Raw genomic sequence first — 26,419 nt, forward strand, 5'->3', positions numbered from 1 at the left:
ACCTCCCAGGCAGGGTGGAGGAACTGGCGCAGTAGTGGCATGACTGTTAGAGGTGCCTGATCGGATCTGAGGTCTGCTCCGCAGGAAAGAATCCATCCCTGGTGTTGTGAACCTGGTCCAAAGCTGCTGAGATCACAGACCCTAAGAGGTACCTATTACTGTTGTTTCACTAAATGGACATATTGTCTAGCTGACTTCTAAATATCTGTGTTTATATTTATCGATTGGTGCTGTTCGCAACCTTGGGCAGAGAGAAACTTGTTTTTGCAGTGATAGGCAGTTAATACAGAGACTCATAACTGGTCAAAAGACTAAGAATGAGTGTCTGCTGAGCGTCTAAATGGGACATCTATATCATTCCTGCCCCCAGGGCTCAGGGAATACTGCAGAAGAGGGGTAAAAGGAATACAAGAGGCAGAGGATCAGAAGAGTGCTGTGAAATGTTGTCTTTGGGACATGACATGGCTGTTACACTCATGAACACACAGCAGCCGTGGCTACTTGCATATGACTTGGGCAAAACTCAAAGCAGTCAACACTCTAGAATGGATGAGGAAGAGCTCATAATGTCCCAGTTCCAGGAAAGAAGTATTTGAAATGAGTGGATGCTGGAGAAGGTGGGGGTGTCATTTCTTTGGGTGTGCCCATGGGTAAGTTGTCCGTTCTCTGGTGAATTGCCCTCACCATGCACATGTGGGCAGCACTAACTTGACTTACTGGGTTACACTTAGAAAAAGAAGAGGAGGAGGAGGAGAGGAAGAAGAAAGGAAGAAGAACAAGAACAACAAGAAGACAGCAACAAGGAGGAGAAATAAGATTAGCTGGGAGGATCTGGAGGCTGGAAGGAGGGAGCCAGAGAGTGGAATTGGTCAGGATACACTGTATGCAAGTGTGAAATTCTCAGTGAATAAGTGGAAACGGTCTTTTTAAAAAAACAAGCTGTATCATTTGCAGAAAAATGGTTGCAACTGGAGATGATTATATTAAGCAAATTAAGCAAGTATAAGAAAGACAGATGCGTTTTCTCTCATACGTGATTCCTATATTTTGTGTATGTTTGTATGCGGGTAGGGGTACATGTATTCACACATGTGCAGAAACTAGAGATGGATGCTGTCTTCCTTAATTATTATCTTATCATATTTTATTATTTATAACCATCTCTCACACACACGTGTGTGTGTGTGTGTGTGTGTGTGTGTGTGTGTGTGTGTACATTTATCACAGTGTACATATGATCAGAAAACAACTCCAGCATATGGGTTAAAGGACTGAACTCAGGTAGGTCATCAGGCTGGTTGGCAAGTGTGCTTACCCGCCAAGCTATCTTGCTAGCTTTCTCTATCTTATTTTTCGGAGACAGCATGTCCCACTGAACCTGAAGCTAGCAATTTGGCTAGACTGACTGACCAATAAGATCCAGAGACCCTCCTTTCTCTATGTCCCCAGATTTGGATTGCAGACACGGGCTGCTGTACTTAGGTTTTTACATAGGTTCTGGGGAATCAAATTATGTGCCCAGGTCTGTGTGGTAAGGACTTCAGTAATCCTCCCTAACTGAAGGGGAGCAGCCAGCTAGGGTTCAGCCTGCTCTTACTTGCATGTCCTGCTCTTCTTTGTCTAAGGAATTGACACGCTCTTGAAGAATATTTTCCTGTTTTTCAAAATTTTTGAGGAGAAGCATTTCTTGAAATAGCGTGACATGGTGCAGGTCAGATAGTTTCATCTTAGTGTCCAGTTTCAGTTTCCGGTGTCTCAGAAGGTGGAGTTCTGCATCAAAAGTGACCGTCAGCTCTTTGATCTGAGAGAGAAAAGAGATGTGAGGATGGATAAGTTAAAGGGTAAATATCCAACAGTTCTAATGTGTCTACAATATTTTTCATTATACAATTATTGTGCTCATTATAAATTCACTTCTACGTGGCATTAAATCTGTATAGCTCAGTAGTGGAAATTGTATAACTACAGACCTCTGAGCCACTTCATCAACACTGACTAAGCCATTGGTAACACCGTTTATGTCTGTATCCTCTCTATCTACCCCACCTTCTCACAGTAACTATAAATAAACATCACCCTTAACTCTTTGTATGTTTTAAAAAAAATTCAAAAATATAAAATGGAAGATCATCGCCTAACCCAATTGCCATCAGAGGGATGTGATCCAGAATCTAATGGGAACAGATAGAGAGACCCACAGCCTAATACAAGGCAGAGCCAGCAGAACCCCTCAGAAGAGGGGGAAGAAGAATAGTAGGAGCCAGAAGGGTTGAGAACACAGCCCACAGAATCAACTAAGCAGGGCTCATAGGAGCTCACAGAAATTCACAGGTCATGACAAACATGGATGGTGTATGGGCCTGAGCTAGGTCCTCTGCATACATCTTATGACCATGTAGCTTAGTGTTCTTGTGGGACTCCTAACAGTGGGGACAAGGATTGTCTCTGACGCTTTGGGCCGTGCTTGGGATCATTTTCCTCCTATTGTGTTACCACATCTAGCCATGATACGGGGTTTGTGCCCAGACTTAGTGTATTTTTTTAGGCCATGTTCGGTGGACATCCTTGGGAGGCCTTCTTTTATTTAATCTATTTAATTTTTTTTTAAGGAAACAGAGGAGGAGTTGATCTTGGAGAGGGAGAGGTAGGGGTGCTGATTGGAGTGGAGGGAGGGGAAACTGCAGTTAGGATGGTAATGGATGAAAGAAGAAGAAAAGTTAAAAAAACAGAATGATAAACACTGTTACATCGGTAAATACAATCATGGAGTCGCAAAGAGCTGTTCAGTTATCATGTTCTCCAAGTGAAGAAATGAGGATAAAGGTGATTTCCCTGCAATCAAGCCTACCTCATTACAGAGGTAAGCTAGAAATCTAAGTTCCAGTTCCTGATCTGAGCCTCACTCTACTCTGGCCAAGGTGACTGTATGTCATCATGTGCGCTCTGTTCGGGTGCAGCTCTCCATAGGCAACTCAGAGTTAGTGGTACCCCTGAGGGAACTCACACAGTGGGAAGGGGAAAACCACCGAGTGTTATTGGTTGGGTTGTACGTTACAGGGCATCTTGACTGTCAAAAACTTAATGTACCTAAAGTCCCCTGCTAGAAGATAATGGGCAGGAAGAGGCCTGTGGATCTGTGGGAGTAAAGTTGCTAGGAAATTTTAGAATGTTAAAATACAGAAACTAACCCAAAGAAAAGAAATAAATCAAGCTCTTAAGTAAGTGTGGCTGTAGAATACACATTAGGGCTTTCCTTTATGCTTATTAAATAAAGCTGAATTCTTCCTAATTTCTCTGGAGGCAGGAGGACATTTTCTTTAAAAAAAAAATTACTGAAGCTGGACCACATAGGTCTCTGAGTCTGTAAGGGTTAATCTATTCTGTTATTCTCACAACTGATAGTGTGCAAGTTTTATGACAATAGAAAGTGTTTTTCTTGAGCATTGCTGTGTTCTCACTACGCAGCTGCTGTGTCTCTGCATGTGGTATGGCCAACAAACATTTGTTCAGTTGTTAAAATCAATAAATTAATGCGATTATAGCAAAGCTCGTGAACGAGCATGTACTACTATATGTCTGGCGTGCCTTGTGTCTAGGCATCCCAAGCAGAACAGGAGAGGTGGCCTTTGTCTGAAGAACTACTTCATCTGCGTTGTAAGACAAACAACACGTGTGAAGCGTCAGGAAAGACAAGGGCAAGCTATAAAGCGCTGACTGCAGGTGCAATGGAGTTCACAAACGCGGCCGGGGAGTGTGTGGAAGATGATGGCGAGGGTGTGGACTAATCCGCGCTTTGCGTGTCGGCCCAGTCTGAAAGGCAGTTACTACAATTACACGGAACGGTAAAGGAAAAGGCTCTGCTGTGAAATGGTGTCAAGAGAGCCTGAGGGGCAGGGATGGATAGTGGGAGCATAGGCCTGGACAGATTAGAAATGGTGATGAAGAAGAAGGCTGGGAAGCAGCAGGGAGCACTACTGCAGGGTGGAGCTGAAAACTGTTGAGGAAGGGACTCCTTCTACAAGTCTGGTAGTAGGGCACTATCTATCCAAGAAAGGGTCTCTTCCTTCCATAGTTCAACTGTGTCCCACACACTTCCGGTCCAAGCCCAGTTCTGGTTTTCTTGGAAATAACAGCACCTGTCATTTTAATAACAGTTTTGAACCTTGTCAATACTCCCACCTCCTGTAGCAAAGCATGCATTAAAGAAAGGGGGTGTGGTTATAGGTGCACATCTGTAATCCCCGGCACTTGAGGGGCTGAGGCAGGAAGATGAGCCATAACTTGGAGGCCAGTTTTGGGCTACATAGTGAGTTTTAGGCTAACCTGAGCTATAAAATGAGACCAGCAAGCAGGGGGAGGTACAGAGGGGGCAGGGAAAAAGAAACAGAGAGGTAGGCAGCCAGGCAGGCAGAGACAGACAGAGAGAGGATGGTGTGAAAAGGAGAGGGTTTCCCCTTTAAGTGCCTTCTATTTATCTTCTCAAGGCTGGTCCTCCAGCTCCCTTTACACTTAGTTGCAAGTGTCTTCTAATGTGTTGACCTGTAGGAAAAAGATACGAAGTCCAACGTTCTACAGAGAGCACAGTGATTTGTCGGGGGACTAACGATGGTAGAAAACCAAGCCATCGGCGAATAATGCACCCGTCAGCACCGGTGAAAGGTTAAAATGTAGAGAAATTTAAAATCAACCAATCAATCATAAACCAGACCGAATTCTCCCACTATTCATGCGGTCGGTTTTAAGTAGAGGGGCGGCTCCACCTCTTACCCTGTTGCACAAATATTGCTGCATGTACAAGTGTTTGACCTCATCTCTCTTCATAATCTCCAGCTCCACCTCACTTGGCTCTGCCTTTTCAAACTCGGATGACTTTGGAAGCTCCGTGATGAGCGCCGAAGCCTTGGATGACCTAGACAGGGAGTCTCGTGTTGTAAGATCGCCTTCCTTTCCCGAGGACAGCTTGAGGAACCCTAGCCCTCCTGAGCCTGTGCTCCCAGATCCTGTCTGTTTGCTATCGGTCGCCTCATCTTGGCGCTTCTTTTGCTTTCTCTTAAATCTCAAGAGTGTTTCCTCGTCGTATTGAAATCTCCTTTCTGGGACTTCTTCTGGATATATCTGCGGGATCTGAGGAATGGGTAAGTGCTTGGATGTGGGGATGGACGACTGAATGTTCTTCAGTTCTTGTACCAGGCACTGGATTTCCTCAATGACAGCCAACTTAAGATCTCGGAGGGAAAGAATGCACTTGTTCATGTACCTCTTCTTTCCGTGGGCCTGAAACGAGGGAGAGAAAGGACACAACATCACAGCCGCCTCACAGAGTGCAGTCTGGGTGCCGTTTACCCTTTATCTGTGGGCTGGTGGGCCTAGGGAATGGTGAGCACCTCTGCTCAGTGCTCCATTGAGTTGCCCACTAGGTTTCAGGTGTCGCCCATTAAGACTGGAGGCCAGTCCGGATGTGACCTCTGGATTCCTTTCACTTTCTTCCATTTGCCCCCTTCTGCTTGTTTGCAAGGTTGCGTTTCCTGTCCTTCCCCTCTTCCTGGAAGACTCTCAGGAAGCCTTGTGCTGAGCTGGACACTGTGCTATGGTAGAGGAAGGACATTAACTAACTGCCTTTCCTAGCGGGAAACTGGGATCTTGTTGATTTAGATTCACCACGGCTGCCCACCTAGGATCTAACTCTACGTCATCCTGTTTTTATTCTGAGTTTTGACTCCTTCGTGGTCATCATCCTAAACATCAGTGTCACAGCATACCAAGAGAGCCTTCTGTAGCTCTCTCTCCATAGATCTGAGCCAAAGCATACTTACACTACATCCATCCATGGCTTGTTCATTACTACCTCTGTCCTGAAAGTGACTCCCGGCACCTAAGAGCCCAGCAACCCCTGAGGCCGCTAACCAGACTGAGCATTACTTTGCATGAAATGTAGTGGTTTGTTTGTTTTTTTTTAATAAAATACCAAAAGCACTTTGTCAGGTAATCTTATAAAACTTACCTACATATTTACTATGAAGAACCTACATATTATTAACTCAAGATCACGGTGTTTATCTACTTGAGAATAAGTCTTTAAAGAATTGAGACTTAAAATGAAAATTCAGCATTGGCTATGTGTGGAATCACCTATGAAGTGCCTAGAAGACTGAGGATTAAACATACATGAAGGAATCTCACCCCTCTTATGGCTACACAGCCCATTTCTTTGGGGAGCCCTGAGATAGTCTTAATTGTCAACTAGATACAATCCAGAATCATCTGGAAAGGGTCCCTGGTGCTGGATTGTCTAGATCGGGTTGGCCTGTGAGCACGTTTGTGGGGAGTTGTCTTGCTTGTGTTCATTGATGTGAGAAGAACCAGCCTGCTGTGGGTTGCACCATCTTTTGGTTTGGGGGTCTTCAAAAGCAAGAGAGTGGAGCAGATGAGCTGAGTTGCTCTCAACTGCTGTCATGCTGTGATTGGCTGTTTTAAATCCACACTGCCTTGACTTCCCTGCTAAGATGGACTATAGCCTGGAATTATGGGCTGAAATAAATAAACCCTTTGGCACCCAAGTTGCAACAGAAATGAAAGTAAGACAATCCCTCTTTCCTTCTGGTTCTACAAATAACAAACAAATTGAAACTTTATTAGTAACTAACTGTTGTTGCTGTTAGGATGAAATAAGCTGTCAATTTAAGAGAAAAGAGGTGTGCATTGTTTCAAGACTGGCATTGTTTCATAGCTGAGAAGTCTTGATAGCAGGAACTTAGGGTAGTTGGTCATGCTGTATCCACAGTCAGGAAGGGAGAAACAATGAAAACTGGAGATCAGTCAGCTAGAGTTGGCTAGGAACTGAAGCCTAGGGAATGGTGCCACCTAGGCTTAGGATGGGTTTTCTCACCTCAGTTAATCAAGATGATCACAGGCATGGCCTGAGGCGAACCTCATCGAAATAATCCCCCACACAGGTACTGAGAAGCTAGACCAAGTAAGTGCCTAGGCCTCCTGCTGATTCCAGGTCTCATCAACTTGAAAATCAAAACTTATACACCAGCTGAAGGGATGCAGGATGTGTGATAAAAGCGTCTAATATTTCAATATTCTTAAATTAACCATGACAATAATTACTCATTGATTCTGAGCATTCCATTATGTGTATAAGGTTATTATCATATTGTCTTACTTGATATTAATACCCTTTCACAGATGAGGTAATTCAGAATTAGGAGATTTCTATGACAAGCAAGGTCCACATAGCTAGTAAATCCCAGCAGTGCAGAAATTGTCTCCATCATCCTGAGGAGCAGAACAATGCTGTTTGCTGCTGCCTTCATGCAGTGTATTTCAGTTTGATACAGCTAAGTTTATTCTTGATGCCATAGCTACCTATCTCTATGGAGACTGAATTTCAGGCCAAGTGGCCTCGGTTAAAGTTGTTGCCTGGCATACATGAGACCCTGAGTTTGATTCCCAACACTGCAAAAAAATAGAGAGGAAAGGAAAGGAAAGGAAAGAAAAGGGAAGGAAGGAAAGAAGAAAGGAAGGAAGGAAGGAAGGAAGGAAGGAAGGAAAAAAGTATTAATTCTGGCTTGGATGACTAATAAGTTACAGTGGAATAAAATATAGATTATGAGATATGAAAAATATAGGCAATAGCTAGTTAAGCCACTTAAAATGAACGTAGAATAAAAATGTGGCTGAGTGGTGGTTTGTTTCATCTCTGTAAGTTCAAGGCCAGCCTGGTCAATAGAATGACTTCCAGGACAACCAAGACTATTGTACAGAGAAACTCTGTCTTGGAAAAAAAATGTGGTCAAAAGGCTGAAAAGATGGATCACTAGAGGGTCCAGGTTTAGTTCCCAGCACCTACATGGGGGCTGAGCAGACTCTAGTTAACACCAGGGTGCTTTTCCTCATCATGACATCACCAGGCATCACAACCATCATCTGTGGGTTAAGTACCATTGTGTCAAGGTGCCCCAGTTCCTCCTCCTTCTTGGCAGCATTTATCCTCATGTGTTCAGGGATCTTGTAGTCCGAGGCTGTCTTCAGATTGAAATCCCCCATGAATATCTGTGCTTCTCTGATGGCTTGAACATCTTTGGGATCTTCATAGTCATCGTCAGGTTTGCTCTTGTAACTATCAGAAAAATAGATAACTTAGACATAAATGTAACAGGGAACTCTAAATGTGTACTCGCTGCTTCCAGAACTCCAAGGAAACAACTGTAGAGAGGCACAAAAAGCAATGACAAACCATTAGGGAAGCTGAAAATAGGATGGAAAACTATTAGCAAACCAGTTACATTGATACATATATGGGAATGCAGAAAAATGAAATTATATTCACAAATAAATAAGACTAGAAAAATCTATAGTCCAGAATGCCTCCTTCTGGAGTGTATGCTCCTCTGGAGGAGGCACCAAATTTTTTTGAACATTATTTTCTCGGCAGAGTCTCCAGGGAGCAGAGAATGAAATGGAATACTAGACGTATTTGGTAAAATTCATTAATGCGCTGTAAATTGCTGCATCATGGATTTCCCATCTCCACACAAATCAGTGGAGCTTTCATACCAACCAAAAATGAAGAACTGTTCTCTAAAGAAACTGAACTCCTGGTTTAGGGAGTTCTAAGATATCGGGTATCCCTTGCGTGGTATTTAACTTGGACTTTTCAACATTCCCCCACAATTTTTGAAAGTGAAGTATGCCAGCCAGTATGGGTGTGTATTCTTAGTCTGCAGTCAGCATTTTCCTTGAAGAGAAAAGTCCTTTGGGAACGCATAGTGTGGACTAACACATTGTGTTACTTTATTCACACAGTGTTAGTCCATTCACACCACATTAGTCCATTCACACCGTGTTAGTCTATTCACAGTGTGTTAGTCCACTCACAGTGTGTTAGTCCATTCACACCGTGTTAGTCTATTCACAGTGTGTTAGTCCATTCACACCATGTTAGTCCATTCACACCATGTTAGTCCATTCACACCATGTTAGTCCATTCACACCGTGTTAGTCCACTCACACTGTGTTATTCCATTCACACCGTGTTAGTCTATTCACAGTGTGTTAGTCCACTCACACTGTGTTAGTCCACTCACACTGTGTTAGTCCATTCACACCATGTTAGTCCATTCACACCATGTTAGTCCATTCACACCGTGTTAGTCCACTCACACTGTGTTATTCCATTCACACCGTGTTAGTCTATTCACAGTGTGTTAGTCCATTCACACCATGTTAGTTCATTCACATCATGTTAGTCCATTCACACCGTGTTAATCCATTCACACCGTGTTAGTCCATTCAGTATGTGTGTTCAACAACAATCATTTATTTATGTATATCTGCATAAAAAATACTACTGTTTTTAAAGCAAGGAATGGTCACAATGAACAAAAAAGAAGAAAGGGGGGAAGAGAAGGGGAAAACATGGCCTATAGCCATCCTTATGATGTAAGCAACTAGAAATTTAAACCAAAAAATATGAAACAGATTCAGACATATAAACATCATCAAGAGACGCAGAATTTAGGTAATACGAAACCAATTTCTCAGAGAAATAAAACCAAGTAATTCTAGCGGAAATAATTCTGCCTGACTTTTGGCACAGCAGAAATCACTAAATTACAGTGTAAGGTAGGATCAGAATCCTACTGACCCAAATATAACTCAGTGAGCTCACTAGTCAAGCAGACAGAGGAACCAAGGTAGCTAGGTCCTTGGGGGAAAGAATATAGAACTATATGAAATAACACTGTCAGAGATCTATGGGGCTCTCTTCAGTCTTGAGGGTGGGTTCTCATGGAGACACGTGACTTTGTGGATGGCTACTAATCAATACATGTGTAATGGGAAACAGGGCAGAGCTTGGCAAAGAACAGATCATTGGAAGCATACAAACACTGCTGACGTTCACACAGAGCTAGAAGTAAGTTTTCTTGGTAGCTGAAAGACTTTAATGGATATGGGGCACAGTTAGGAGCAGCCCTGTTCTAGAAGACCTGAATAACATTGTCGCTGCTCTTGCCCTAGCCGGCCCTCACAGAAGGCTGTACCCGACAGTGCGATCACACTATTTACCAAGCACACTGTACCCGACGGTGCAATCACACTATTTACCAAGCACACTGTACCCGACGGTGCAATCACACTATTTACCAAGCACACTGTACCCGACAGTGCAATCACACTATTTACCAAGCACACTGTACCCGACAGTGCAATCACACTATTTACCAGGCACACTGTACCCGACAGTGCAATCACACTATTTACCAAGCACAGAGTGCTGTACCCGACAGTGCAATCACACTATTTACCAAGCACACTGTACCCGACGGTGCGATCACACTATTTACCAAGCACACCTGAACTTTCAGACAGAACGAAGCTCCACAGCGTACTTTTCAATAGATTTAACACAATTACTCTCAAGGAGTTAAATAAGAAATCTAATCCAAAATCTAATTTTTGAAATCTCAATCCTTAGAAAACCAAGCAGCGGTTATCAAAATGAATCAGAAATAACGGAAGAAATCTCAAAGCATCATAGAAACATTTTACAGTGAAGGACAATGAGCATATATGAAAGCTTATGAGACACGGTTAAGATCATGCTTAGAAGGGGATTTATACATTACAGGTTTATGCTAGGAAAGGAGAAAGCTATGAAGTCAAAGCTAACACACTTGCTTTACATTGTAAGAAAAAAGAAAAAATCCAATTAATGCTAAAAACAAGGACAGAAATCTGGTTTAAAATCAGCCACACAGGAAGGGGCAATTATTTTAATATCTATGAGCAAAAGTTAGCTTTTTAAAAGCATTAATAAGACTAATAAATGATAACCTAGAATGGTCAAAAAAAACTAAATTAGCATCTAAACTAAATTCTCATGAACTAAAGGCAAGTGACTGAAACAGCTACCAAAGAAGCTGCCCCGTAGGGACGATCTAGGTGAAATGCATGAACGCCTTGGAAGACACAGATTGCAGAAATTGACCCAAAAAGAAATTTAAAAATCTGAAAAGCACCATCACAATAAATAATTTGAACTTGTATTTGAAGCCATCTTCCAGGAACACTGCAAAACTAGGTGGTTTACTCGTGACTTCTATCAAATGTACGCATAGAAGAGACGCAATGGCAAGCCTATCCAAGCACCTTCAGAAAGCAGAGTAGGAGCAAACGCCTCTCAACTGCTTCTGCAAAATCCATACTCCTTTAATAGTAACCCAGGAAAGACATCACACAGAAACACACACACACACACACACACACACACACACGTCAAAACTTTCAGTAACACAGACATAAAAGTTCTCAAAATTACTAGCAAATCAAACCAAGTATATTTTATGGCATAATATACTGGATTGGAGGCTTCAGTTAAGAAGTCTGTTTTAATTTAACATTAGAAATCAATCAACTCAATCCAAATATTAATAAATAAAAATGGATGTGATTATCTCAATATACATATAAAATCATTTTGACTGACAATAGAATTATTATGGTATTTTAATTGTCACACAAGAAAATTTTTCCTACTTTTTTAAAAAAAAGGCGTTTTAAAACTAGACCAGAGGGATGCCTAAGTAGGTAAAGGTGCTTGTCACCGTGACCAACAGCCCGAGTTCAGTCCCACGTGGCAGTAGATAAGAAACCCCTGCAAGTTGCCCCCTGACCTCCACGTGTGCACTGTGCCATGTCCCCATGCAGCAAATAAATGAATGTATAAAGAGTATTTGTAAAAATGACATTTTATAAAATTCAATACCCATTCTTGGTTTTAAAGCTAAGAATAAGCCAGGCATGCTGGCCCTAGCCTGTAATCCCAACCCTGAGATAATAGGGCTGTATAAATTCAAGACCAGCCTGGGTCATAGAATAAAACAACATCTTAAGAACAAACGAATGAATGAAAAAGCTAGGAATAAAAAAGAATTTATTCAAATTAATGAAAAATTGCACTTAAAATTATGAAAGGAGAAAGTGATTTTCCCTAATATTGGAAATATATAAGAATGTCTAGTTTCATATTTTTAGACAACATAGTGTAGCAATAACTCAGCTTCCCTCTGTGAGAAACCCTTCAGATAATCAAAGGCCCCTACACTGCAGGCAAATGTGAAACTAGTGTCAGTGAAGAGGAGAAAGCGATGGAGGGATGGAGGGACACCTCACCAGACAGTCAGTCTCCAGGCCCACGAGTGAGGGCCCAGCTTTCAGCTCTTTCCAGGGCAGGAAGGCGTTTAGTCTGCACCTGGAGTTCACAGCTTTGCGGAGGGCCTCTGCAGAGGACTGCTTCATCTGAGCCCTAAAGCTTTGATGGTGCCAGACTGAACAACCAGAGCTGCCATAGAGTGACGATGGCAACTCAGGCCGTGGAAGGAGACGTTCTTCCCTTTGCCTAGCACATACTCAGCAGTTGAAAGATTCCAGCTCCCGGGATCTCCTGGGGTGAGGAGGGGGGTGAGCTGTGTCCTCCAGAGCCTACTAAAGAATTGGTACCTCTCTTGCCAGCTTTGGACTTCAGAATGAGAGAGGAGAGAGAAAGAGAGAGGGGGGAGAGAGAGAGAGAGAGAGAGAGAGAGAGAGAGAGAGAGAAAACAAAAGCTCAGGGAATCCCTCACTACAGTAACATATTGTATAAAAAATGCCAAACAGAGTGTTTCAAATTGAAATGAAAGAAGAATGAAAAGAAACCCGACGGCACAAAGAAGTATTGGACACACTTGGAATGAATGGTAAATATATATATATATATATATATATATATATATATATGGATTTTAGTATTATAGAATGTATGTATTAGTATTACTATAATGATGAGGAATAAATAATTTCATTGTAAGACTTAAAGGTGACTCTCAAAAATAACTAACTCAAAACGTTAAAGACACATACTTCTCAAGTAGATTTAAATGGTGACAATAATAACAAACTGTGGAGGAATTTAAGAGTAAATCTGGGTGGCTGGAGGGACGATTGTGAGTGTCTGCTGCCACAATCACAAGTGGAAGGGTTCACATCCCAGCACCCATGTGACGAGGCAGGTGTCCCACACATGCCTGTGACTCTAGCTGCAAGGGATCCAACACCCTCTTCTAGCCTCCACAAGCACGCAGGCATGTGAACTACAAACATACATGCACATACACTCACAGAAATACACACCTAAATAAGTAAAACTCAAAACTAGTGTTTTCATATGCAGTTGGACTTAACTTGCTGTGATAGTAAAACCCATTGGATAAACCAGTTCAAAAATGGGCAAAAAGTTGAAGACACGCTTCTCCTCAGAAGACACACAAATGACCAATAGACAAGTTTTAAAAAAGCTAAGAAGTCACTGGATGTAGAGGTTCACACCTTTAACCCCAACGCTCAGGAGGCAGAGGCAGGCAGATCTCTGTGAATTTGAGGTCAGCCTGGACTACATAGTAGTTCCAAGACAACTAGAGCTATTAGAAAGTCCCAAACAACAACAACAACCACAACAAAGCTCACTTTTGCCACTGGCATAATATAAATCCACACCCTAGCAGGATGCTCATTTCACAGTCTTCAGGGTGGCTACAATCAAAACACCAAAGAGGGAAGGCACTGGAGAAGTAAGTGTAGAGCGTTCCTGTGCATTATAGTCTAATGAAAGGAGGGTACCCATTATAGAGCATAGACGAAGTCCCTCAAGAGATGAAAACTAAGACAGTCATGTGACCAGCCAATCTGATGCCTGGGTACGACCGACACCACAGTCTCTATGATACCGTGACAGAAAAGAATTCATTAATCCTTAAAAGACCTTCTGACCACATTAACACAAAAGACTCTCTGAAGCAGGAACTAAAGGTTACAGGCGTAACAACGAAACACATGACCATTCAGAGGGATGCCCACTGCTCCTTCACACTCCATCGGTTTGTGTTTCTTAACTTCTTCATGTAAGTAGCAACCGTATCAACAAAGATAAAATTTATAAAGTTACACTCGTGGATCATATATTAGAAGCGTAAGAGTATAGGTTAAACATAACTCACAGTTCATCCCACTCCTTTTTGCGCTGCAGAATCTTGAGTTGGGCCCATTCGGCTTTTTGTATAAGTTTCCTTGTTTTCTCGACTTGATTTCCTACCATAATTTCACTTAGGGTTCTAGGCCGAAATTTCTTCCCTTTTTCTATTATTGATTCTTCTTGTAGGCTGACAGTTCCACCTGTATAAAGAATCACTTTTTCAATACTTCTGAGACAGAAAAATAACTCAAATAATTGACTTATGCACAAAAAAAAAGATCAAGAGAAAATATGGAAGCCACTAAGCGTGAATTCAACCCCCTAGCACAGATGCTCCTTGGCCTTTGATTCAGGGCCATATCCTGATAAAACCCCTGTAAAATGAAAATGGCAGATATGGAAAGACATTTATTATAATCTAGCTCATAGCATGTCATATCTTACCATGCTTGGAATACCCAGCTTACATGACAGTCAAAGCCTATTCTGCAGGAAGATGTGGAATATCTCATACGACTTTTGAACTACTGTACTGAGCGAGGAAAATAGATTGGCTGGGTGGGTATACTTCCACACCACTCCAGAGTTTGAAAACGTAAGTTGAGCAATGATTAAGTTGTCTACTATTTCTACTGTGAAAAATCAGAATGGAGATCAAAGTCACAAATATGCTCTTAAGCAATTTCATTTTAAAAGTTGGCAAAATAACTGTATAACTCCCAAGGGGGGGGGGGAGGAGACTGTGAGAGCCAGAGGATCAGGGAGTATGCTATGACTGTTTCTCCGACGAATGACAGAAGCTACACCCGTGAAGTCTCCCCACCATCACTGCCTAAGCACGCTGAACACGGACAATAGACAGGCTAAGAGAATGGAGACAAACCACAAGCCTTCAAGCCTGCAAGAAGAGCTACAGGCCACTAAGGAATGCTGAGAGCAGGAGAAATAGTCTGCCCCTCAGAAGAGCACACCAATCAGTCATCCAGTACCACAGTCAGCCCTGGAAACACACACACAAGTAACATCATACAGACTGAGCAGGTTGCACTTGTGAGTATATATGAACACATACACATATGTACATACATACATACATACATACATGTATGTAACAATTAATGAAAAAAGAGGCCATGAGTTTGAAAGTGAACCCGGAGGGGTATGTGAGAAGGTTTTGAGAGGGGGAAAAGAAAGGGAGAAATGATATAATTAAATTATAATCTCAAAAATCAAAGAAATTTAAAAATACAAACAAGTATAACAAGATAATCATCTGATTTTAATTTTAAAAGAGATCAAATGTCAACTAAGTAAATTTCATGGTTGAATATAATAAAAATTGGCAAAATAAAACCAATACCAACTACTTACAGAATGGTAAAAATAAAGATGGACCACTGGCAGATTGAGAAAACTGAAGACCGGTGTTTGGAATATCGCATTGGGGCCGGGATTAAGTGAGTCTTAATTTAACATATAATGTGAAGTGGCATAACTTAGTGAAATTTTAAAAAGCTAATTTAAAAATAAAAGAAAAAATTTCTTTTGTTTGTTTGTTTTTTGGAAAACATAGCCATTGCAGGATTCTTGTGTTCTAATAGATAGCCCAGATACAAACACATATGGGCACAACTAAATGGGCTTAGTAGTTGATTTTTTAAGACATGGTTGGGTGAGAGATTACATTTCATTATATTCACGCATGGAATTCTCAAGAATAAAAGAAAAAGTTAAAAACTTGTCAGAAGCACTTAAAATGAAAACTATATAATTTTAAAACAATTGACTTTGTCAATGAACAAGTGTCTAATAAAGAATTACTCTTTATGTTCAACACACATATAGATACACATTTAGATATACATTAAAATAAATAATAATCCAGGAGAGATGGCACATGTCTGTAATCACTGCCCTTGGGAGGGGGAGGCAGGAGGAACAGGTGTCCAAGGCTAGACTCAGCTACGAGTGAGTTTGAGGCTAGCCCGAGCTACAAAATATCCTGTCTCGACAAACAGTAATCAGAACAAAATGTGCTATAAAATACACAATTGATTTTTTCCAGTTATAAAGAAGAATGAAATTGTGCTGTTTAAAAAAGCATGGATATAAATCGAGGTGATTATGTTAAGTGAATTACGTCAGTCTCAAACAGATAAACATTATATTTTCCTCCCTGGCACACCACCTAACTTCTGCAGGGAGGCCGCCGGCGGCATTGGGGATGGGGACCAAGCACATACTATTTTCACACCTGCATTCTGTTTAAACCTATGTTTTTGGAAAACAGTTTGAAATACAGTGTTTTAGCTCTACATTTTTGGGGGTGAAAGCCAGGAATATGGGGGAAAACAGCCTCTGGGGAAAGTTCACAGTTGAGGCTACTTGGGTATCCGAAGCAAAAAAGGAGTAGCTTCCCACGTTCTCGTTCACGGTCAAAGTAGCACGGGCATGGTGGGTTGGCTTCTGCAGCGTGCATCCAATAAGAAAACAGGTACTGAGTATGGGCGGAGTCTAGAAGCCTTAGCGGTGCCGCAGAACCCCGACTTGCAACATTACAAATCAAGGAAGAGTGAAGACAAACTGAGTTTTAGCTACCAAAGCAGGGTCAAAGTCCCTTCCTATGAAAAGTTAAGTCAGATCTGAAATATTTGCAATGTGGATTTAAAGCCTCATGTCGTCCGGACGCCCACCTGTATCTCTTTGGCTCTCCTTCCTTGTAGGACCTTCCTTTTCAAACCTCTCCAGTTTGCTTGCTCTTCTCTCCGACTGACTTGGTCTTTTTGACTTGGAATACTTAGAGGGCTTCACCAGTCTGTAAGACGCTATCTGGTGGTCACTCTGGATGGCATAAACCACAACAGTGTCGCTTTCCAGTGGGTCATGAAATCTGAAAACCACAAAAAAAAAAAAAATAGAACGGGTATTTGCAATAGTTACTATTTTGATCGTTTTGCAATGATCACATATTACACCAATATGTTCATGCACTGCTTAAAATTTAGCCATACCTATGGCATTAGGGTGCTATGAAATTTGGGCTGGACTTGATCAAAGGGCAATAAAAATGCTTATAGTGAAAGTACTAAACATTCCATTATTAATAAATACAACACCAATTTTTTTGCTAATATGTGGTAAATAAAAAATTATAGGTAGGTTCCAGCTTGCTGGAAAGCAGATCACAACAAACTGAATATCTGTTATCTACTGCATTCTAGATAACAAGTTCTATGTATCATGCCGGAATTAATTGAATAGGAATATATAAATTGTATACAAATGTAAATATCTGTGTGCTAGTAAGGAATTCCTAAGCTAAAAAGCAGGGGAAAAAACTAACATTTACTTACCAAAGACATGAGAAATTTTACTACAATAAGATATTTAAAACGCATTTTGTTTTCTTAAGTTCTATGGTGTGTGTGCTCATACGCATGTGCTAATGAGATTTGTTTGTACACAGTCACTGTTAAGTGAGCAGACTTTGGAAGGCTGACTATAAGGGTAGTTCTCAAATGCCTACCAACAGAACGGCTGAATTCTGAGGTCAGAGAGATGACTTAGTGGCTAAAAAAATGCTCGTTACTCCCGTAGAGAACTGGAGCTGAGCTCTGAGCACCCACGATAGGCAGCTCACAAGCTCTCCTAACTACCAACTGTATGGGATCCAATGCCCTTTCCTGGTCTACACACACACACACACACACACACACACACACACACACACTTAAAACTAAAATAAATAAAGAAAAAGAAGGAGAAGAGGAAGAAGAAAGACAGCTACATTATGGATAATCTTGGACATAAATGCACGGGAGAAGCTAGATGCAAATAAAAATCATACTTAGCACTACATTTATATGGAGTTCACAGATAAAACTGACCTATGATAATAAAGATTCCTTATCAGAGAAAAGGCATTAGCTGAAAGGAGCCACGAGGGACTTAGAGTGATATAAATGTTCTCTATCTTAGTGGGAATCATAGATCTATGTAATGGTGTCATGTTAGAGAAAGTATTAGGCTGTTCAGTTAAGATATGTGCACTTCAACTGTCTATGAATCAAATCTCAGTAAACAGCAGTTTCTTCTGAGAAGCTGAACTGGCGTGTGGAGGTGGCTGCACAGGGGTTGGGTGCACAGAAGCATGCTGTCTTCTGAGAAGCTGAACTGGCATGTGCATGGTTTAATTGGGCATAAAACAAATAATTTGTCAAAGTAGTAATGAAATTGTCATGTAAATTTTAAAAATATAATTGTCACCCAAATTCCTAACATATCCCTAGGAGTGAGCTGACAACACAGGAAGACCCAGCAGCACCAGGGGGTCTGCTTGAGGTGTTGGCTCGCTCCCTGGCTACTTCCTGAGATGGTTCATCTGGGCACCTCGCAGGCATCGCTACGCACAACCCTAAAAGTGCACGTTCAAACATCTTAACTCGCAGGAAAGAGGTACCTGTTCTGGAGCTTCTTCAGGCCGAGTTCATATTTCTGTTTTTCCCAAGCTAATTCATTTTCCACCTCCTGGATTTTGAGAATTGTTTTCTTATTGATTTCAGCATGAATTGTGGCATCAATATTGAAATCCTGCAGATAAGTTGATTTGTTCATTGAAAAGGTTCTTACTTTGTTTTCAAATTGCATTGTGTGTGTGTGTGTGCGCGCGCGCACGCATACACATACCTATGTGTGTCTGAGGAACCCAGGTGCTGTTCCACAAAAGTCATCCGATCCACTGCATTTCCTGAGCCAGTCAATCACTGGGCCCTGGAGCTTGCTTATGAGGCCCCAGGTATGTCGGTCTCTGTATACCAAGTGCTGGCATTATAAGCATGCCCCACCATGCCTGTTTTTTATGAGAATGTTGGGGCTTGAACTCAGGTTCTCATATAGACTAAGATATCTCTTTAACCCCTTGATTAGACTCTTAACAATAATTCTGTTTAGGAAATAGCTGAAAATGAAATAAAGGGTCTGGAGAGATTGCTCAGTGGTTAAGAGCACTTGCTGCTCTTGCAGAGAACCTGGGTTTGGTTCCCAGCAACCACATCTTGACTCACAACCATCTGTAACTCCAGTTGTAGGGAACTGAAACCCTCTCTGGCCTCCACAGACACTCAGCATGTACATGATGCACATATATGAGGCAAGGGAACACTAACAGATAGAAGACAAAACTTTTGAAAAATAAAAACGTAGCCCAATCACTAACAGGTATATTGAGTTTTACAGAAAAGTCACGAAAGAAATAATGAATAAAAAATTGACTTAAACTCTTCTGTGATTGCCCTTGTAGCTACAGCTATACTGCTGTCTTTTAGAAGCCTTGTGCCTCAACCCAGGCAATATTTCTCTTAGAGAAAAGGAATTATTAAAAATGAAATGATAGAACCAAACTCTACATGTACCTTCCCAACAGAGAAGCCAGGTTCCAGCCAGTGTTTTTATTTTATCGCATTACTGAATACAGAAAAAGAACATCAGAGAGGCAGCCAAGTCCAGCAATCAACTTTTGTGCTGCATAGGTTCACTGGCTTCCATCCCAACTGTGTTAAGTTTTATAGCCCTTGAGGTGGTGAAAATACATTTACTGGACAGGTAAAAGAAGATCTAAGGATGATGTCCTAATTTTTTTTTCTGTCTCTTTGACAAACATCACAACCAAAGCAACTTGGGGGAGGAACAGGATGATTTAGCTCATACTTCCAGGTCATAGGTCATTAATAACGGAAGTCAGGGCAGGCACTCGAACAGGAAGCAAAGCGGGAATGGCAGATGGATGTTGGTTACTGCTGGCTCTCTACCTCACACTCAGCCAGCTTTCTTAGATATCCTCAGATCACCTGCTTAGGGATCACTATCCCTGCCCACCATGGTGGACTGAGTTTGCATCCATAAATCTCCATCAAGACAGTGTCCCACAGATGTTACACAGACCAGTCTCTTCTGGGAAATTCCTCAGTTGGAACTCAGATGACTTGGAACTGTGCTAAATTGACAATGGATGCTAACTTTGACAAGTGATTTCTCTGCATTCATTGTTGCTAACAAAACAGTAGTACTAATCCCAAAATGACATGTTCAAACAAAAGCCAATCATTTAGACTCACTTTCTGCTGAAACTGCATGTGTACCGGTAATTCTTTATTCATTGCTAACAGTTTCCAAAATTCATTCCTCAAAGATTTGATTTGCTCTCTCTTCATGGTTTTTATTTCTTCTACTTCCTTCATTAACTTATCATATTCTCTTTTCCTCCTGGCATTCTCAATACTTAAAGCAAAAAAAAAAATGTAAAACAATAGTCATTTCAGCTAGAGAAATGGCATAAGAGACAATTAGTATTCAATAACTTGGAAACACATTTGTCTCAGTCAGCTTCTGCAAAGGGTCACTTTGGTAAAATCCTAGGTCTGATCAGTAGTTATCAAATGTTCCATACCTGTAGGCTTTGGGATCTTCAATGTCTTCTGGAATGGGCTCTGACTCAATCCCAAACTGTAGGAAGAAGCAAAACATCAGCTTGAAACAATTGTGGTTAGATCACTTACTGTCTAAGACCAAGTCAGTTGAAATTCCATCATGGCTGGAGGAAGGGCCCCCAAGGCCTCCCCCTTGGCAGAGGAGCTCCTGGTAATGGATGGATGGAGACTGACTCTCCTGTGTGGATTTGGTTGATGGGAGGCTGCCCATGTCCCCAGTGGGTGGCCCCACAGCCACGTGGATACGGGCAGCACTAGATGAACTTAGGGGGTTATTAATAACAATATTTATTTTAAAAGGACATGACATGGGAAAGGGAGACAGGGAGGGGACAATGGAGGGGTTTCAGGGAGGCAGTGATGAATGGATATGAACATTATAGAAGTGCATGAAGGTTTCAAAGAATAAACGTAAATTTTTTAAAAAGAAATCCTGAGATGCTATGTTCTAGGTGTGTGAGTAAACGGAAAACACAATTTCCTTCTTGGGAAGCAAAGCCTGATTCCAAGTCATATCTATTATTGACTGGACTAGAGTGGCTTAGGCTTGCTGCCTGCTTTCTAGAAGCAAAGATAAACCTTTGGGAGGTAAGAGCAACATGCCAAGAATCAAGGTAACCCTTGAGTTTTTCACATAAAATGTCTAGGGCTCAATAAAAGAATAACTCGGTGTGCTGGAAGGATAGAATTTGATTGAAAAAAATCAAAAGACAGAGCAATGAAACAGAATGACAGGAGATATCAATAAGGAAGTTTTAAAAATATGCTTCGGGACAATTCTGATTAATATGTTAAAGAAAGGTGAAGGCAATGCTGAAAATTTTAGAAGTCTATTGGAAGTTATTAAGAAGTAAATAATGGAAAAAGAAAATATAGACCTGAAAAATATTGCCCATTTTGAAGAAAAAAAAAGAAACATTGTCTAAGAGAGTGATCATTTAAGAAAACCTGATGCAGTAAGGAGCTGCGTAACTTTAATAATAATAAGAATTCAGTGCCATTAAATTTTGATACAGAAGCAACAAAAAGTCAAAATTATAATACTGTGAGAAAACTAGATTATAAGGGATAGGTTACAGATACTATGGATTATTGTCAAGAAGATTATATTAAAAGGTTAATGTGTCTAAATTATTCTCAATACTTAAAGACTTTAACATTATATCATCACTTTATTTTAATGTTGGCTATTATTATTCATTAATTAATTGGCTAATTGTTTACATACCCTGGGAGATGGCACTTTGGCTTTGGCTATCTTCTCAGCTATAAATTGAGAATAAACGTTGAAGACAAAGATATTACCATCTGCCCCAGCAGTTACCAAGTACTGATCATCGAAACTAGCAGCAATGCTTTTAACACATCCGTAGTTATTGTCATGCACATTGAAATGCCAGTAATCCCGCAAACTGGTCAGGGAGGTATCACCCTCATTTAGGACATACACTCGAATTGCTCCATTTCTCATTCCACAGAACATCATAGTCTGGTTAGAACTAGGAGACAGAAAAGAGTAAAGGATTATTCTCATAAACTGGAAAATTACCTTTATTTTTTTTCTACCTATTCGTAGGGAGCAGAGGAAGCCCTGGATGAGTGACGTTCTGAGGTGATGTATATTGAGACACGGACGTGGCTTGTTGAGGACTACAAGGCCAATTAACCCAAGGGAAATTGGCCAAGCCCTTATCCACACTGGCCAGGCTCAAGATGAATGGCAAAGCTTTGCTTGAGGTTTGAGGATGAATATGTATGAAGGGCTGATGGGTGTGTTTAAAATATACAAATAAATAAATAAACGAACAAACTAGGTCTGTGGCTTCCTCCCCCAGGTGTTTACAGCTAGAGCCTGCTGGTCAATAGAGATCCTACCAAGGTGAGTCCCCTCTCCCGGTGTTAGACCCAGTAAACATGTTGACATCCCAAGTTTACTTGGTAGTGGTAGCCTGAGAGAATCCCATCTGATCCCATCTTCACTGTATGTGTATCTATGTGTCTGTCTTTTCTTCATTCCCTCACCATCCCCTGCCAGGGTTCTAAGACCCAAGCCAGGCAGGACACAGCATACTTAGTTAGTTAGGTTGTGAAGGTCAGAGGATGTAATGGCATTTCAATTGTATTCTGATAAATAAAGACTGCCTGAAGATCTGAGAGTCAAACAGTCCCACTGGTCAGCCTTACAGACCAGGTTATGGTAAAACACACCTTTAATCCTGGTAGCCACAATGATCTGCACTTTTAATCCCAGTAGCCACACTAGTTGCCATAGAAACCAGACGATGCAAGCTTTTAATCCCAGCCCTAGAGAGGATTATAAAACGGGAGAAAACATCTCTCAAACACAGTCTCATTCTGGAATTCCAGGAGGCGGGATGGCCATTCCAGACTGAGGCTGAGGTAAGAGCTAGTGGCTGGCTGTTTTGCTTTTTGGATCTTCAGGTTGAACCCCAGTTTCTGACCCTGAGTTTTTATGAACCATGCTTCAAGAGGACAACTAGTGGGGGTTGGTTTTCTCTTTACAAATATGGGTCCCAGGGATTGAACTCTGGTCGTCAAGCTTGGCCATTGGTACCTTTACCCACTGAGCCATACCACCCGCCAAATAATGTTTAATTTTAAATACCAATGACGTTAAGAACTAAGCTGCGCACCACAAAATGCATATGCTCGAGTCTGAGATCCAGGACTCCAGAGTGGAACTAAATTGCAAGTTAGGGACTTCTGAAGAGGCAAGTAAACTAAAATAAGAGTCTAAGGATAAATCCTAACCCAGTCCAGCTGCTGTCCTTGCAAACAGTGCCACAGAGTGGCGCTAGGGATACCTTGCGCATGGGAAAGGCCCAGTGAGGGAACAAGGCAGCTTTGAGAAAGCCACGGATCGACTTCACGAGGAACTGAGGAACTGCGTTTGTCAGCACCTTGAACTTGGAACTCCAGGCTCCACACTGTGAGAATGTTAAGTTTCTGCCACTTGAGCCGAACAATGTGGAGTGGCTTTGTCACAGGAGCAGTTGTGAGCTAACACGAAAGGATGGGGAGGAAGAGCCGTCTCCAGGCCTCGGAACAACGACTGGCGTCTGTGCTCCGTTCTCAGTTATTAAATGGAGAGCAGTTCAGTTTATCATTGCTCCAGAATCACTGCAAGCCTGGTCCTTTGGTAGCTTACCATGCAGACACGTCTTTCTACGTACATGAAGACAGATCCGTGTGATAAACAGGAACCGTGGAATCATACCTGGCACCAATCCTGCGGGGTTTAAATAATCTTAAGGCTATGTCTAGCTTTAATTCTGTTTGGGTCATTTGATTAGTTTAGCCAGGTTCCATGTGCGTTTCCCTACACATGAACAGATCTTTAAAAAGTGACAATTCCATTTACAATGGTTACTGTTGTCAGCTTGAAAGAATAGTATCTCTGGGGAAATGGTGCAGGGAATACCTGTAAGGAATTATTCGATCATTTTAATGGAGAAGGGGAAAGCCAGCATAATGGTGTGTGGCACCATGTCCACGACAGGGGAGTCTGGAGTGTATAAAATGAAGAAAGTAGGCTAAAATGCTTTTTAAAGTTCTCTTCACCTGAAAGAGAATGTTTGGATGGGATTGTCCTCTGTATCCTCAAGAAGGAGGTAATCAAATGGTTCATCCTCCTGCTTCTGGAAATTAATGCCAGTGACGAACGGGGGAAATTGACAGTGATAGAGAAAACCAGAATCGTAGCTTCCCTGGAAGACAGAAGAGAGCAAAAGGTGCTTTGTGAGCCGAGCACACACCTGAGTCCCTCGGGGGTTAGGGTTCCTTCCATTCTAATTTAAAACGCAAAACAATGCCTTAAAGCATCCTCTGCTACAGGATCTCAATGGCTAGAGGTAGGTATTGTTTCTAAGTCTCCCCTGCCCATTAATATTCAATTACATAATTATGATGATGATTCGCTTCTACTTAGAAGTCAGCCCAAGAATGATTTCCCCTCTGAGTCTCTAGTGAACTGTATTTTACGACTTGAGGTGGTATTCTGCATAAACAGTGTTTCAAACCACCAGCTTTTTAGATCACGTTTTTCACAGTTACTTTGCAGTTTAGGGTAACTTTAAACACTATTAATTGTTCAGGAAAGGCAACGTGGGAAAAATACATCTCATTACACAAGGAGAAGACTACTACTAATAATTTGTAGCAGCTACATAGTTCTGACCTATTTTCTTTCTCTATGTGGATGGGACCATTCATGAAGGAAGTGAATTAAATGTTCTGGACGTCTATGCGTGAGATAAATGAGCAAATAACAAAGAAAAAGTAACAAAATGATCAGCTGAAATATCAGGAAACTAAGTTTTCACTCTGGCCAGTGCAGACTGGATTGTTTCAGATAACCTTGCCCTCTGGAGATAACCAGAAAACACACACACACACACACACACACACACACACACACCGTGTTTGAAAGCTTTGGGAGCTACCCATGCTTCAAGACCTATTTTTTTTTTTTTTGATTTTTCGAGACAGGGTTTCTCCGTAGCTTTTGGTACAAGACCTATTTTTAAATAGAGGAAAAATCAAGAGTAAGCCACACGCAGTGCTGTTTTCCTGCCCGAAGCAGATCAAGTGGGAGGTCAGAGGCAAAGAAGCTGAACTAATCTACCTGCAGCTTCATGGGAGTATTGCAAGGCTAGCTTTTCCTGCTCCAACGAGAAGGGGACACTGTAAATATGCTTTGCACTGGACTGTATTGGAATCTTAGAGTTCCATTGCTAGGGAGATGATAGGGATGGGGGGCCGTTGTGGGAGCTGCCGTTAATTTGCTTCATGGTCAAGCTGTCAAATGGCTTTCTAGATATTTGCTTATACCCAGAAATTTGAACTACTTTCTGCTTTGCTCAGAGAAATCTTCCCATATTTAGGGAGGTCGCGCGCGCGTGTGTGTGTGTGTGTGTGTGTGAAGAAAATTTTGCAGTATACTGGGTAAATGTTTCATGATAGACTATACAGTACATAAATGGAGGACACATAACCTTCCACACACATTGTGACACTCTCATGTATCAGTCTTTGTGACATCCATTATTCTTTATTTTGATTGGGGTGGAATGAGGCCACCTGAAAACATACAGATTCCTGTCAATCAAATGCCACACAGCATGCACATTAGCAGAGCGACACTGCGCAGTCCTGCCACAAAAGCTGTTGTTCTCAAACTCAAAACCAAACCAACAGCAACAGCCACAAGACAGATCCGGGGGAGGACTGCTTGCTCCAGTGACTCCTGAGTCTTTCCCCCTTTGGTGTTCCTGAGCTAAGTGACAACAGATACAAAGGGAAGACATATTTAAAAGTGATGTTAAGATGATATTTAAAAGAAAAAACCTGTAGCTTATATTAAAACTCACAGCTACATCAATAGCTAAAAATTGAATTCTTAACCTGTTAAGAATGGGTGTGGTGAAAAATAGTGATGATAAACGGGACTGGACAAGAGCGAGGGAAAGTCTTGGAATTTTTACTCACCAATGACACCCAGAACTTCCCTGGCCCCGAGTAAAAGCCACAGAGGATGGGAGAGGGGGTGGGTGGGATGAAGATCTCAGGCAGCGGCTCCTCTTCCTCTTCTTCCTCTTTCTCCTCCTCTTCCTCCAGTAATCCCTCTTCTCCAAATTCTTCCCTTTCCTCTAAAAGTCTCTTCCTCCTTGCTTCTTTCTCCTTCTCCTTCAACTGCTTTTGTTTTTCCCTCCTTTCAATTTCCATTAATCTCTTTTTAAAAAAGATAGTAGGCATTAAAAAAAAAAGTGTTATTCTATGATTAAGCAAGACAAAATTTGGGTTCTAGAAACACGCAGAGCTCGGATAGAGAACAACACCACTTACACATAATGACTCTTTGGTGATATATTTTTGTCATTAAAATTCAAATCTTTGTGAT

At 41.5% G+C, this 26,419-nt stretch overlaps 1 protein-coding gene across 2 annotated transcripts in view; it reads right to left on the reverse strand.

Annotated features, from left to right (window-relative positions):
- The window catches only part of Cfap44 (cilia and flagella associated protein 44), a 79,555-nt gene that overhangs the window by 21,222 nt on the left and 31,914 nt on the right, over positions 1–26,419 (reverse strand). For both annotated transcript variants that reach the window (XM_041673230.1, XM_041673231.1), the window contains 11 exons: positions 26,008–26,250; positions 24,082–24,227; positions 21,728–21,998; positions 20,460–20,515; positions 20,128–20,290; positions 18,474–18,604; positions 16,708–16,904; positions 14,040–14,214; positions 7,948–8,125; positions 4,768–5,274; positions 1,598–1,801 (listed from right to left, as the gene is read on the reverse strand). In XM_041673230.1, coding sequence (XP_041529164.1) covers positions 1,598–1,801; positions 4,768–5,274; positions 7,948–8,125; positions 14,040–14,214; positions 16,708–16,904; positions 18,474–18,604; positions 20,128–20,290; positions 20,460–20,515; positions 21,728–21,998; positions 24,082–24,227; positions 26,008–26,250 — 2,271 coding nt within the window. The remainder of the gene's footprint in view (positions 1–1,597; positions 1,802–4,767; positions 5,275–7,947; positions 8,126–14,039; positions 14,215–16,707; positions 16,905–18,473; positions 18,605–20,127; positions 20,291–20,459; positions 20,516–21,727; positions 21,999–24,081; positions 24,228–26,007; positions 26,251–26,419) is intronic.

The sequence above is a fragment of the Microtus oregoni genome, unplaced genomic scaffold (genome assembly GCF_018167655.1).
Source record: "Microtus oregoni isolate MIOR12 unplaced genomic scaffold, Mior012 000023F_ref0000262, whole genome shotgun sequence".
NCBI classification, from domain to species: domain Eukaryota; kingdom Metazoa; phylum Chordata; class Mammalia; order Rodentia; family Cricetidae; genus Microtus; species Microtus oregoni.